Source organism: Portunus trituberculatus, chromosome 7, assembly GCF_017591435.1.
Source record: "Portunus trituberculatus isolate SZX2019 chromosome 7, ASM1759143v1, whole genome shotgun sequence".
Taxonomy (NCBI): domain Eukaryota; kingdom Metazoa; phylum Arthropoda; class Malacostraca; order Decapoda; family Portunidae; genus Portunus; species Portunus trituberculatus.
In genome coordinates this window covers 6,344,044-6,359,043 of record NC_059261.1, presented here as the reverse complement: position 1 = coordinate 6,359,043, position 15,000 = coordinate 6,344,044, and the positions used below count along the sequence as shown (strand labels likewise).

At 41.1% G+C, this 15,000-nt stretch overlaps 1 protein-coding gene across 1 annotated transcript; it reads left to right on the top strand.

The window, feature by feature from the left end:
- Positions 1-1,353: 1,353 nt before the first annotated feature.
- Positions 1,354-11,860, top strand: LOC123520138. Its single transcript, XM_045282073.1, has 7 exons — positions 1,354-1,533; positions 3,416-3,589; positions 4,489-4,687; positions 5,028-5,117; positions 5,746-7,019; positions 7,067-7,789; positions 11,319-11,860. The coding sequence occupies exons 2-7, from the start codon at positions 3,422-3,424 to the stop codon at positions 11,619-11,621; spliced, it is 2,757 nt and encodes a 918-aa protein (XP_045138008.1). The 5' UTR covers positions 1,354-1,533; positions 3,416-3,421; the 3' UTR covers positions 11,622-11,860.
- The last annotated feature ends 3,140 nt before the right edge of the window (positions 11,861-15,000 follow it).

The following is a 15,000-nucleotide window of genomic DNA, read 5'->3' as shown; positions in this document are numbered from 1 at the left end:
AATTAAGTGATGTAGGAGGAAATAGATGAATAAATTATAAATACTATATAAACCAAGGACGAAAATAGAGAAATATAAGAAATAGATCATTGAAAAAAACAACAATGGAATGAAATAGAGAGAGAAAAAAAAATAATAGATAAAATAGATTAGAAATATATTGTAAACCAAGAAGGAAATTAGTAAAATAGGAAGAGAAAGAGAAATAGATAATTAAAAAAAAGCAAATACTGGAATGAAATAGAGAGAGAAAAAAAATGAAGTTAGATGAGTAATAGATAAATAGATTAGAAATATATTATGAAGAAAACGAAGGAAAATAGTAAAATAGGAAGAGAAAACGAAATAGATAATTAAAAAAAAAAAGTAACATCGGAATGAAATAGAGAAAAACGAAGATTAACTGATTTATAAATGAATATATTAAAAATCTATTATGAATCAAGGAGGAAGGAGTAAAATAGAGAAAAAAAAATAGGTAATTGAAAAAGGCAACACCTGAATGAAAGAGAAAGAGAAAGATAAACCGAGTAATAGATGAAAAGATTAGAAACATCGCATTAACCAAAAAGAAAATGGAGTTAATTATATAGAAAAAAGAAAAAGAATAGGCAATGAAAAAGGCAACACCAGGATGAAAGAAAGGAAAAATGGAAAGATAAACCGAAAAAATAAGAAACATCGCATAAACCAACAAGAAAAAGAGTAAATTAGAGAGAAAAAAAATAGGTAATGAAAAAGGTAACACTGGGACGAAAAGAGAATGAGAAATGAAGATAAACCAAATAATAGATGAAAAGATAAAAAGAAACATCGCATAAACCAACAAGAGAGTAAATTATAGAGAAAAAAAATGAATAGGTAATGGAAAAGGCAACACCGGAATGAAAGAGAAGGAAAAAGGGAGATAAACAGACTGATATGATATAGTGAAGCCCTTTGTTGTAGCACCCATTGGCTGGACACACACAATTCAACCCCTTATCGATGGCACACCCGGCTGTCTCTGTATTTAAACCATTAATACTACTAGATAACAGGCGCCATTTGCGCGGGAAATACAGACACCACAACAATAATGCCCACAGAGGATCGGAACCCCTTACTACGCACTTATAGAGACCTGAACCCTTGAAACAGATACAAAAAAATGGACACCAGAATGAAATAAAAACTAAAAAAAGGAAATTAGAAGAATGATAGAATTAAAAGACTACCATTATTTAAGCATCCATTGCCTTGAAACACACAAACCGGACCTGAAACCTTGAATAAAGCGTATCAGAACCTTTATAAATGATGTTCTTTTGTTAATTAGAGTGTTGAGTGACGTCAGAATCCTATCATCTATTGGCCGTGACGTCATAACCTTCTCTGCCTCACGGCTCTCCCTCCCTCGTGGCGTATGGGAGAAGGCTGCCTTATTTTACCAATTTCCACCGCATTTACACCTTAACCCAAGCCGGCCAGTGGAAATAACACCCACGGGACACTAATCTACCAGCCAACCAGGAGGAAAACACTAAATAAGCCGTGAGTTGTGAGAAATAAGGGGTTGAAATAGGCAAAGCGATCACGTGTGCTGGAACCCCTCATGTCCTTTGCTCATTTTGATATTATTTTTATTTTTCGTGTTTTTCTCCACATTTCCCGCCCTCTCGTGTTCCCGTGGGCGTGTGGGCGGGGCGTGGGTGCTGTGGGGTTCCTAGGGCGTGGGGTCGGCTGGCGTGGGGTCGTGCAGGCGTGTGTGTGGCGTGGGGTTTGTTAATTAAGGTGTGAGGTGACCGGTGTGTGTGTGCGTGTGTTTGTTTGTCTGTTTTTGGGTGGTTAGTTGTGTGTTTTTGTTTGTTTTTTTGGGGTGTTTGTTTTATTTTTGTTTGTTTTTCTGAAGTTATTTCCGGTGATCATTTTTTTTCGTTTACTTTGTTTGTTTGTTTGTTTGTTTGTCTTCCTTGGTGTATTTGTCTTTTTTTATTTTTTTTTGTGTGTGTGATTTCTGGTGACCATTTTATTTGTTTTTTTTGTGTGTGTGTGCGTGTGTGCGTGTGTTTTATCTATATTATTCTATTTCAATTTATTTTTTTTTATTTATATCCAAGACATTTTCAATTTAATACAACATTTTTGAAGCAGTGATGTAAAAATTGTATAAACAATCGTGTTTATTTAAATAGAAGGATAGGATGGGATAGGTTAGTGTTTGAAATATATAGTTAGATTAGGTAAGGCTTAGAATCTTAAGGTTAGGTTCAGTAAGGCTCGACTCAGCTGTTATGTTAGGTTAGGAAAGGCTAGGAGTGTTTGAATTAGGCTTTGAAATAGTTAGGTTAGGTTTGGTTAGTCTTGCAAATAATTAGGTAAGGCTCAGGATAGTTAGGTTAGGTTTGAGGAATTTAAGATTAGTTTAGGCTTTGGAAATGGTTAGGCTCCACATAATGAGTGTGCTGTTGGTTAGGGAAGTGGTTAGTCTCTTAAGTTATTAGGTTAGGTTATAGTCTATTAAGTAATTAGGTTAGGTTTGGTCAGAGAAATTGTTAGTCTTTTAACCCCTTCAGTACTGCGACGTATTTCTACCACGACTTGAGTACGATTAGATGATTTTATTTACACTACCTAGGTACTATGGAGGTCAAAAGGTTAATATTCCAGAATCTACACTGTTTTAATCCCTCATGAGGTTCCGAAGCTGTATAAAATTGACTCATTGTAACCTGAATAAGTATAAAGATGTGTCATGGTACTGAAGGGTTAAGTAATTAGGTTTGGTTAATCTTTGAAGTAATTAGGTTAGGTTTGGGAAATGGTTAGGCTTTGAATAATGAGTGTCCTATTGGTTCATTTGGTCAGGTGTGGTAACAAGGTCAGGGAAGGCAAGGGTATGTGGTGGTGATGACCCTAACCTAACCCAGAGAAGATTAGGAAGGTTATATGGTGGTGGTGGTGGTGGTGGTGACCCTAATTTAATCTAGCCTAACCAAACCATTAATATCATCCCCTACCCACCTCCCCACCCTCAGAAAAAAAAAAGAAAGAAAAATTATATGGTGACAAATCTAACTTAACCTAACAATAAATAAGTAAATAAGACTATATAGTGGTGGTGGTGGTGGTCATAACTTAACCTGACCTCCCTTCTCAACTAAAAAGAAAAAAAAAGAAGAAAGACATAACATATGGTGGTGGTGGTGGTGGCAGTGGTGATGGTGGTGGTGGTGGTGGTTATAACCTTACCTGGCATAACTTTCACCTCCACCCGCCCTAAAAAAAAAAAAAAAGAAGAAAAGAAAGAAACAGATAGCATATGGTGGTGGTGGTGGTGGTGGGCATAGCTTTACCTAACCTAATCAAATCTATTCTTACATAACTTAACCTAATTTAACCTAACCTAACCTAACCATCACCCTTTCTACCCCAGAGCAAGATGAACGCGGAGAAGCTGGCCAAGTTGCAGCAGCAGGTGCGGATTGGTGGGAAGGGCAGTGCTCGCCGCAAGAAGAAGGTTGTCCACCGCTCCTCAGCCACCGACGACAAGAAGCTCCAGAACTCACTCAAGAAACTCACCGTCAATAACATCTCCGGCATCGAGGAGGTCAGGAGGGGCGGGGCGGGGCAGAGACATGACAGGGGCACAGTGGGATGGGAGAGGAATAGAGCAGGATGGGGGCTTAAGGGGATGGGAGAGGGGCATGGTGGAGCAGGAGAGGGGTTTAATGGGGGTGGAAGAGGGGCACAGTGGAGCAGGATGGGAGAAGGCTAGTGTGTGTGTGTGTGTGTGTGTGTGTTCAGACCCCTCTTTTTATTTATATATTTTTCACATCTTAGATTTTTGGTGTGTATTTCATTCAACATTCGGTAAACTCAAAATCAAGCATACTCTTAATTCAAACTTGCTAACAAACTGAGAAACAACAACAACAACAACAAACTCAAAACTACTTAAAACTTCAACTTGGATACACACACAAAAAAAAGAATGAATGAATAAAAAAGAAAGAAGTATAGGAAGAAATCTTAACTTATCTAACAAAACAACAAAAAGCTCAAAACTATTTAAAAACTTCAGATATGCAAAAAAAAAAAAGAAAAGAAAAAGGAAAAAAAACTTAATCTTAACCTTAGACAGAAAAAGAAAGAAAAAAAATTAATCTTAACCTAACCAAACTCAAAGAAATATATCTTAACCTAACAAACAAAAAATAAATAAATAAATATCTTAACCTGATCTAACTCAAACAAAAAAAAAAGAAAAAAAAGGAAAACAAAATTGTCTTAACCTAACTCAAACAAAAGAGAGAGAGAGAGAGAAAATAAATGTTAACCTAACCTAACTGAGACACACAAAAAAAAGAAAAACAAGAAAAGAAAAATTTAACCTAACCTAACTCGTACACAAGAAAAAAAGAAAAAGCAAGCAAGAAAAATAAAGAAACACTAATCTTAACCTAACCTAACCTAACTAAACCCCCTCTCTCCCCCTCCCCCCCACAGGTGAACATGATAAAGGAGGATGGCTCGGTGATTCACTTCAACAATCCGAAGGTGCAGGCGTCACTGAATGCCAACACCTTCGCTGTGTCGGGCCACGCCGAGAGCAAGCAGATCACCGAGATGCTGCCGGGCATCCTAAACCATCTCAGCGCTGAGGGATTCAACCAACTCAAGCGTCTGGCATCCACCGTCACCACTAGTAAGCCATACACCCCTCCCCCCCCTCTCCGTGTGTGTGTGTGTGTGTTTTATGATGTTTTTCTTCTTGTTTTATTTTCTTACTTATTGTATTTATTTTTTTTTTCCAGTTTTAGTCATATTTATTTTATTTATTTTATTTATTTATTTATTTATTTTTTTTTTTTTTTGTGTGTGTGTGTGTGTGTGCGTGTGTGCGTGCAAAACAAATAATAATACTCACATTTTTCAAACAAATATAAAAAAAAAAACTGATTACTTGACAGACACACACACACACACACACACACACACACACACACACACACACACACACACTAAATGCACGTCCTCTCTTGCAGGCAACACATCAGCTGGTGGCATTGATGATGACGATGATGATGTCCCCATGTTGGTGGAAGACTTCGAGGCAGCCAGCAAGACAGACACTGGTAAGCCTGTTTGTGCGTTTGTTTGTTTGTTTGTCTCGGTTCGTTGGTTTATTTCTTGCAGGTTAATTTCACGTGTGTGTGTGTGTGTGTTTGTTTAATTTTTCTTTTTTTGCAGGGTGTGTGTGTGGTTGTGTGTTTTGTGTTTCAGGATAGAAGAGACCAATTTATTTATTCATTTATTTATTTATTTCCACTTTTTTCTTCTTTTCTTCTACATATTTAAGACATTCTCGAAGTATTTCCGTCATATATGTTCAATTAAAGGTGTTTTTTCTGTTACTATTGTGCCACACTGCTACACATAACCTCTTGTCTATTTTCTGCCATTTTTTTTGTTTAATTCAATTTTTTAAGGTCATTTGTGTGTGATCGAACATTCTTGGAGTTACTTGTAAAGGAGTGTGTTGAGCTGGGAAGGTGAAGAGACTGTGTGTGTGTGTGTGTGTGTGTGTGTGGAGGCACCCTAAAGTGACAAGGAGAAGAGATTTGTGTGTGTGTGTGTGTGTGATGGGGAGTTGTGTGGTGGTGTGGTGTGGGTGTTATAATGTATATGTGGTGGTGCATGGTGTGTGTGAGAGTGTGGTGTTGTGGTGGTGTGTGGCAGGGGTTACGTCAGCACTGCTTGTAGGTGTAGAGGGTGGTGGTGCGGTGGTGAGTGAGGTGGAGGGTGAGGACGCCGTGCCGCCGCTGGTGGACGTGCCCAATGGGAGACAGCCACCCCTCCACCACCACCACCACAGGGCAAGGACGGCAAGAAGAAGGGCAAGAAGAAAGACAAGAAGGAACCCCAGGACACCAAGACTGCCGCCACCGCACCACCACCACCACCACCAGCAGACAAGACCAAACCCAAGAGCAAGACTCCCGCCGGCAAGGATGCCAATGACACCAAGGATGCCCCTCCTCCACCTGCTGCCAAGGATGCCAAACCTGCCCCAGCTGCTGCTAAGGATGCCAAACTTGCCCCAGCTGCTGCCAAGGATACCAAACCTGACCCAGCTGCTGCCAAGGATGCCAAACCTGCCCCAGCTGATGCCAAGGATACCAAACCTGCCCCAGCTGCTGCTAAGGATGCCAAGGATGCCAAACCTGCCCCAGCTGCTGCCAAGGATACCAAACCTGCCCCAGCTGCTGCCAAGGATGCCAAACCTGCCCCAGCTGCTGCCAAGGATACCAAACCTGCCCCAGCTGCTGCTAAGGATGCCAAACCTGCCCCAGCTGCTGCCAAGGATGCCAAACCTGCCCCAGCTGCTGCTAAGGATGCCAAACCTGCCCCAGCTGCTGCCAAGGATGCCAAGGACACCAAATCTACTAAGGACACTCCTGCTGCAAAGGACACCAAACCTGCCCCAGCAAAGGATGCCAAGCCCCCTGCTGCTGCTAAGGACACTCCTGCTGCACCAGCTGCCAAGGACACTCCTGCTGCACCAGCTGCCAAGGACACTCCTGCTGCACCAACTGCCAAGGACACTCCTACTGCACCAGCTGCCAAGGACACTTCTGCTGCTCCAGCTGCTAAAGACACTCCTGCTGCTCCAGCTGCCAAGGACACTCCTGCTGCACCAGCTGCCAAAGACACTCCTGCTGCTCCAGCTGCCCCTGCTCCAGCTCCAGCTGCCAAAGACACTCCTGCTGCTCCAGCTGCCCCTGCTCCAGCTCCTGCTGCACCAGCTGCCCCTGCTCCAGCTCCAGCTGCCAAAGACACTCCTGCTGCTCCAGCTGCCAAGGACACTCCTACACCAGCTGCCAAGGACACTCCTGCAGCTCCAGCTGCCAAGGACACTCCTGCAGCTCCAGCTGCCAAAGACACTCCTGCTGCACCAGCTGCCAAGGACACTCCTGCTGCTCCAGCTGCTAAAGACACTCCTGCTGCACCAGCTGCCAAAGACACTCCTGCTGCACCAGCTGCCCTGCTCCAGCTCCAGCTGCCAAGGACACCCCTGCTGCACCAGCTGCCAAGGATACCCCTGCTGCCCCTGCTCCTGCTGCACCAGCTACCCCTGCTCCAGCTACAAAGGACACTCCTGCACCAGCTGCCCCTGTTCCAGCTCCAGCTGCACCAGCTGCCACTGTTCCAGCTGCTCCTGCTCCAGCTGCCAAGGACACTCCTGCACCTGCTGCCACTGTTCCAGCTGCTCCTGCTCCAGCTCCAGCTGCCAAGGACACTCCTGCACCAGCTCCAGCTTCTAAGGACACTTCTGCTGCACCAGCTGCCCCTGCTCCAGCTCCAGCTTCCAAGGACACTCCTGCACCAGCTGCCCCTGCTCCAGCTCCAGCTGCGAAGGTTACTCCTGCACCAGCTGCACCAGTTACCACTGCTCCAGTGGCCATTGCACCAGCTGTCCCTGCTCCAGCTGCTAAAGATACTCCTGCTGCTCCAGCTGGCAAGGACACTCCAGCTGCTCCTGCCTCTGCACCAGCTGCCCCTGCTCCTGCTCCTGCTGCACCAGCTGCCCCTGCCCCCCCTGCCCCAGCTGTCCCAGCTACTAAGGAGACTCCAGCAGCTGCACCTGCTCCATCTACTCCTGCCCCAGCACCAGCTGCTAAGGAGACTGCACCTGCCCCCAGTAGTGCTCCTGGTGGTGGGGCCAAGGCAGCCCCTGCTGGCACTTCCAAAAAGCCTCAGGCTCCCCCCAAGAGTAAACAACCCAAGAAGCCCAAGGGGAAGTAGGGTATGTGTCTGTGTGTCCGTGTGTCTAATCCAGGCTTACACCCGCGCTCACCCTGCCCTGCTGTGGTGGGGCAGAGGCCAGGCTTGCTGTGTGGCGCTTTGGTGCTGTGGTGGTGCTGTGAGCCACCCTGTGTGAAGCCCCCCTCCACCCCTCCCTGCACCCTAACACCCACACCTGTCTCACCAGGTGTGTCCTAACAAGGCTGGTGTGTGTGAGAGAGAGAGAATGAATGCACATTGCTAACAGCACTGTCCATTGTACCATGGCTGGCAGTGGTGAGTGGATGAGAGAGGTGTTGATGTAAGGATGGTGTGGTGAGTTGTGGTATGGTGTGGTGTGGTGTGATGTGGTGTGGTGTGGTGAGTGTGGTGAGTTGTGGTGTGGTGTGGTGTGGTGAGGTGAGGTGTGGTGTGGTGTGGTGTGGTGTGGTATGGTGTTGCCTCCTTAGAGTAGAGATTTGGTTGAGAAGAAATGGTTTGGAGTGTATTAATGTAGTAATATCTCTCTCTCTCTCTCTCTCTCTCTCTCTCTCTCAATTTGTGTGTTCTATTCATCATCCTGTCTTACTTTCATTCAGCGAGCAACACTGACCGAGAGAACACAGAGGTGAAAAAAGCATAAAAAAAAAAAAAATTGAATAAGCGTCTTGCAAGAATCACATTTATTTAGTCTCCACTTGATATTAATTGATACGCAAGTCACCCATGAAATTTACAAGGTCGGAAAACTAAAATGAGAAAGATTAATTTATACGTCTAATGTATTGACTACAGTTTATAGATTGTGAGATGACTGAAGATTTTCCTTACTTCACTATTTCCATCTCCATCACTTTCACTGGTTATAGAGAGAGAGAGAGATAGCTGTGTTCAGAAATGCTCCTTTCACTACGACAGTTTTCCACGGCCACCAAAATGACAAGCTGAGTTTTCAAGACAGTTTTCCCAGTTGATAATCTAGAAATCTTGTCAGTCTGTCTCCAGAACTGTAAAAACATCTTAAAAAACGTTCTTCTCTCTCACTACGACAGTTTTCCAAGGCCACAGAGATGACTAGCTGAGTTTTCAAGACAGTTTTCCCAGTTAATAATGTAGAAATCTTGTCAGTGTCTCCAGAACTGTAAAAATACCTTAAAAAATTATCTTCTCTCACTGAAACAATTTTCCAAGGCCACAGACGACTAGCCAAGTTTTCAATACAGTTTTTTTCAGTTAATATCATAGAAATTTTGTCAACTTGTCTCTAAAACCCATAAAAACACCTCACTCAGTTTTTCAAGACATTTTCTCCTTCCATTAAACTAGAAACCTTGCCAAACTATCACCAGAAGCATAAAAACACTTAAAAACACAAATTTCTTTAACTGGAGCCCTGGGAAAGCAGTGATGGTGAGAGAGCAAGGAGTGAGAGATCGAGATGCACTGTCTACCTTTCTGACCTTACCTGACAAGTGGATAAGAGAGATTTCAGTTGCTTGTTGTGATAGAATAGATAGTGCCATTGCATAGATAAGAAGTGAAGTATTAGTGGATCATTATTCGATTGTATAATTTTGTATAACTCCTGTATTAACTTAAGCTTGTATTCTGAAACGCTGGCTCTCAATGTCTACAACTGTTTTCCAAGGCCACAGAGGTGACTAGCTGGGTTCTTGATAATTGCTCCTGTTGATAATGTAAAAATCTTGTTACTTTTGATTTTCTCATCACTACGACTCTACGACTGTTTTCCAAGGCCACAGAGGTGACAAGTCAGGTTTGCAAGAGTGTTGCTCATGTTGGTATTCTAGAAATTTTGTTAATCTGTCACTGGAGCCATTGAAAACCCACGTCACTTCAACTAGAGCCATGAAAACCTGTGTCACTTCAACTAGAGCCTTTGATAAGTAGTGGTGATGCATTTCTAGTTAATAATATAAATATCTTGTCACTGGAGCCATAAAAACCCCATTGTAAACCTGTCACTTCAATTAGAGCCATGAAAATCTGTGTCACTTCAACTAGAGCCATGAAAACCTGTGTCACTTCAATTAGAGCCTTTGGAAAGCAGTGGTGACATATTTCTAGTTAATAATGTAAATATCTTGTCACTGGAGCCATAAAAACACCATTGTAAACCCACGTCACTTCAACTAGGGCCATGAAAACCTGTGTCACTTCAACTAGAGCCTTTAGAGAGCAGTGGTGTTGCTCTAGTGTTTCAGAAGAGTGTTGAAATGCATGACACCTTTGGAATATGTAGAACCACTGGTGTTTCAGAGTGTGTGTGTGTGTATGTGTGTTCAACCAGTCGTGTTTTAAATAGTGTGTTTTAATTCTTAAGGCGTGTTCAGAATTTGTCACCTGAATGTTGTAGAATTATTTATTTATTTTTTTTTTTTTAACAATATGAGTTTATTATTATTTTTATTATTTATTTGTTGATATTTGTTGTTGCTGTTTTGAAGATTGATTTTAAGACTATTTTTATTTTTATTTGTTTGATTAAGACCTTTTTATTTATTTATTTGTACTCTATTTTTTATTTTGGTTATGGAATTGTTGAAGGATAATTTAGGTGTTGAATTATTAGTTTTAAGATTGAATTCTCTCTCTCTCTCTCTCTCTCTCTCTCTCTCTCTCTCTCTCTCTCTCTCTCTCTCTCTCTCTCTCTCTCTCCCTAATTATTTACATATGTAGACATTTTTCACCTGACTTTTTTTTCTCTCTACTTTTTTATTTGTTTTTCTCTAGGTGACAGAATCATTCTTTATTTTATTTACTGTCTAGAATTAACACTTTTTTCTATCCATTTACAAAGAATGACCACTTATCTATCTGTTTAAACTTTTTTTTTTATCTTATCTATTTATAGTTTAAAAAGTTTATTTTGTATATGTATTTATCAGTCTTAATTGCTTTCTTTTCTTTTAAGTTCACTAAGTGTTTATTTTGTCACTTGTTTGGTTTTCTGACTGACAAACCATTATATTCCACTTGCGGTGTCAAATGACCACTTTTTTTTATCTACAAGTTCATTTGGTGTGTGTTTCATCAGTTTTATTTTTTCTAACGCAATATAATCACTTTCTCTCTTTAGTCCGTGTCATTTTATCAGTACAGTTATTTATTTATTTATTTTTCTAACAAAAATTATCACTTATCTTAGTTCAATTTTTTTCTAGTATTTATTTAGTTTAATTTTTTCCTATTTTACTTATTACAGTACAGTATTTATTTATTTTTCTTTTCTAACATTTCTAACACAATCACTTTTTTTTATACAAGTTCAATTTTTTTCTAATCGACTTTTTTTTTTTACCTATTGAGTTCATTACTAATATTACAATTTTTTTACTTTATTTATTTAATCTTATCTTATTATCTTATTATTTATTCTTATTTTCTTGAACACATCACAATGACAATGAGTATTTTGTGTATACGTAGCGTTGGTGTGTGTTGCTGCGTGTTAATGGTGGTGTTTGGTGTTTGTCTCTCTAGGGGGGGTGGTGGAGTGCTGACTCGACTGACGGCTGCTTTTTCCCCAGCCACTGACACCAAACACTCAGTGCACGACAAAGAGGAGAGTCACGGGGAAGCCAACACCAACACCAAGTCCAACAAGAAAACCTCCAAGAATGAAGCAACACCACCCAACACCACCACCACCGCCGCCGCTGCTGTTGCTTCCTCCTCCAAGGGCACCTCACAGCCTGCCGAGGAGTGAGGGGGTATCCTGCGCAGCGTCCTGTAGGCTCCTTCCCCCCTCACACCCTCCCCGGTCTGCCCGAGCCACCACCATCGCCGCCACTACTACTGCTGCTGCTGCCCGGTTGATCTCGGCCTGTTGATGTGTTTTGTTTGGTTTATTTATTTATTTTATTTATATATATATCTTTTTTTTTTTTTTTTCATTTTTTCTCTTTTCTCTCGATTGTGACGTTTTAATTTTATTGTTTGTACCTGGTCGGTTTGGTTGAGCAGGTTCCAGTGTTTGTGATTCAGAGCGTGTTTTGTTGTTTATTTTCTCTCCATGACACGGGCAGATAAGTTGATTAATATCTTGTTTAATACACTGGTTGATTCAAAACTGTGTCTTTTATCGTCACTTCCTTTTATGCGTTACTAAACAAAAAAAAAAACAAAAAAAGAAAAACTTCTTATATAACTTCTTAACTCTTTAAAACTTGCTCTTACAAACCCCTAACACCTTATTGACAAAACAGGGATTACAACTTACTGTAACTCCCTCCGTACAAAACATTACCATCTCTTAATTAAGTTACAGCTGTTTTTTACTTGACAAATTGCACTAAAACACTAAATCAATACAGGTTAAACAAAACAGCCATTGAGTGTTAGTGTTTGGCTAGTTAAAACTGTTTTAAAACCCTGACATACTTGTTAAAACACACTAAATTGACACAGCCTTAAACGTACCACTGAACATGTATGTGGGAAGTGAAGGCTGCTTTTTAACCCTGACAAAAAAAATTAATACAACTTTAACCAAACGACAAATATCTGAGTTTTTGTAGCTGGTTAGTTACGATAAAACACACTAAATTGACTCATCCTTAACAAACGTACCATTGAACATGTGTGTGGCTAAGTAAGACCATTTTAAACCCTGACAAAACATACAAGTTCATTTTAAGTCACAACCCAAACAAACAACTACAATTAAGTGTTTGTGACTAGCTAACACCTTAATGACACACAGGACACATCTGAAAGGCTGTATATATGTATCTGAAGCAGTACATACCTGGAGACATGTGTGGTGGGGCAGGTGTGGGCAGGGGGAGGTGGCCAGGTGTGTTGAAGTCAAAATGCCGTCAAATCTTTAAGCTGGTCTAGCAGCAATATGTGCAGTGAAGGGTCATTAGAAGCAGTGGTTAAAGTAATGCTGTTTTAAATGCTAGGAGTAAAAAAATTCTGACTTGTGAACATTGATAACTATTAAGACTATTATTATTACAATTTTTTTTTTATTATTATTTCCTTTAAATGATCCCAACTTGTTCTTTATCGTTTAGTGTACATAAAGTGACTCTTGTTTGATATCTCGCAAGCGTTCTCTCCACTTGCTCCTCTTTCGTCGCAAAAAAAATATATATATAAAAAAAAAATGATAGTAACTAGGTGTTCAAGCTACAAATTTGTATTGAGCCTCTAACTTCTAAGAAATTAAAGAAGAAAAAAAAGTTACATTGAATTTTGTTTTATTGCAATCTGGGCAAGGCCATGGTGAGGCAGAGTGAAGGAAGAGGGAGGGAGGGAAACAGAAGGGGAGGAAAAGGAAAAGGACAGTGGAAGAAGAGAGATAAGAGGATGAGGAGGAAAATGGAAAGGACATGTAGGTGAACAAAAAAAAAAAAAAAAGGAAAAAGATGAGAATGAGAGAAAAGCAGATAGATGGTGAAGAAGAAAAGAAAAATAGGTGAATGAAAACAAAAAGGGAAGAGGAAAAAGAAGAGATAGGAGAAGGAGGAGGAAATGGAAAAATACAATGTAGAAACCAGTGAAGAAAATAAAAAAAGGATAGGTGAAGAGGAAGGAGGAAAAAGAGATAAAGGAGAAACAGGAGGACAATGTAGAAAAAGGAATAAGAAAAAAAAACTTTCAAAAGGAGAGAAAAAGAGATGAGAGAGAGAGTAAATGAAGGAAGGAGAAAAAAAATAGAATGAAATGAAAACTGGATAGATAAAAGAGAATAGTACAACAAAGAGGGAAGAGGAAAAAGAAGAGATAAGAGGGAGAGAAGCAGGAAGAAGAAGAAGAGGAGGAGGAGGACAATGTAGAAACCAGTGAAGAGAAAAGAAGGAAGAAGAGAGGAGGGAGAGAAACAGGAGGAGGAGAAGAAAGATGATAAAGGAGAGCTGAGAGGAGGAGGAGGAAACAGAGGAGGACAATGTCGAAATAGGAAAAACAAAACGGGAAAAAAAAAATGGAAAAAACAACACAGGTGGAAAGAAATGAGGAAAAACAAACAAAACAAAACAAAAACAGATAGAGGATAATGTAGAAGCAGAGGAGCAAAAAAATAAATAGATAAATAAATAAATAAAAGGGGGAAGGACAGATAAAGATGAATAATATACAAAAGGAAGAAGAAAAAAAAAAGGATGAGAGGGAGATAAAAAGAAGAGGAAGAGGAGGAGGAAAAGAAAGATAATAACAAATAGAAAAAATAAGATAAAAGGACAAGGAAAAAAGGAAGGGAGAAAAGAGAGATAAGAGGAGGAGGAGGAGAAGGAGGAAGACAACAAAAATAGGTAAAGGAAGAGGAAAAATAAGCAAGGACAAAAAAAAAACTAACACAAAAAGAGAGGAGGAAAAATAGAGAGAGAGAGAGAGAGGAAGAGGAGGAGGAGGAGGACATCAAAATAGGTGAACAAATGATGAAAAACAAGGAAAACAATACATTACATGGCAACTCAACCTGACCTTCAAAATATAATAATAATAATAATAATAATAATAATAATAATAATAAAAACAAAACTAAGAGAAAAGAATGAATTATGAGAGAGAGAGAGAGAGAGAGAGATTGCTTACCAAATTTTTCTCTCCACCCTTTCACTTATTTTTCTCATCTGCATCCTGCCCCCCCTTCCCCCCCCTCTCTCTCTCTCTCTCTCTCTCTCTCTCTCTCTCTCTCTCTCTCTCTCTCTCTCTCTCTAACAAATTAACACTCGGTTTTACCATTAACGTGCATTTGTGATGTCATTGAGAGAGAGAGAGAGAGAGATTGAGATTATACATGCATCAATGGCTAGTGACACACACACACACACACACACACACACTCTAACCTGTGTGTGTGTGTGTGTGTGTGTGTGTGTGTGTGTGCGTGGGGAGTGAATGGGGCAAGGTAGTGAGGAGCCACAGGTGTGTAGAGAGAGAGAGAGAGAGAGAGAGAGAGAGAGAGAGAGAGAGAGAGAGAGAGAGAGAGAGAGAGAGAGGAGGGAGAGGAAGTGTGTCTCGGTGATCAATGTCAGGTGTTCCGGGCAGGTGTGGCCCGTCCCCTCGGCCCCACTCCCCCCCCCCTCCTCTCCCCTCTCGTCCCCTCCTTTCGGTCCCCTCTCCTGGTTCTCCTCCCGGCGTGCCCTCCCCTCGTGCCTCTCTCGTCCCCTCGGTCATGTCTGGTCCCCTCGTGTCCTCACCCGGCTCTTCCCTCCCCTAGTCCCCTCAATGCCTTTCTCCTTCCCCCTTCTCCCCTCCTCT

Excerpts from the sequence above, each read along its gene's own strand:
- LOC123520138 (XM_045282073.1), top strand. The coding sequence starts at position 3,422 with ATGAACGCGGAGAAGCTGGCCAAGTTGCAGCAGCAGGTGCGGATTGGT. Across the intron at positions 3,590-4,488 it reads ACATCTCCGGCATCGAGGAG|GTGAACATGATAAAGGAGGA; the intron begins GTCAGGAGGGGC and ends TCCCCCCCACAG. Across the intron at positions 4,688-5,027 it reads GGCATCCACCGTCACCACTA|GCAACACATCAGCTGGTGGC; the intron begins GTAAGCCATACA and ends CCTCTCTTGCAG.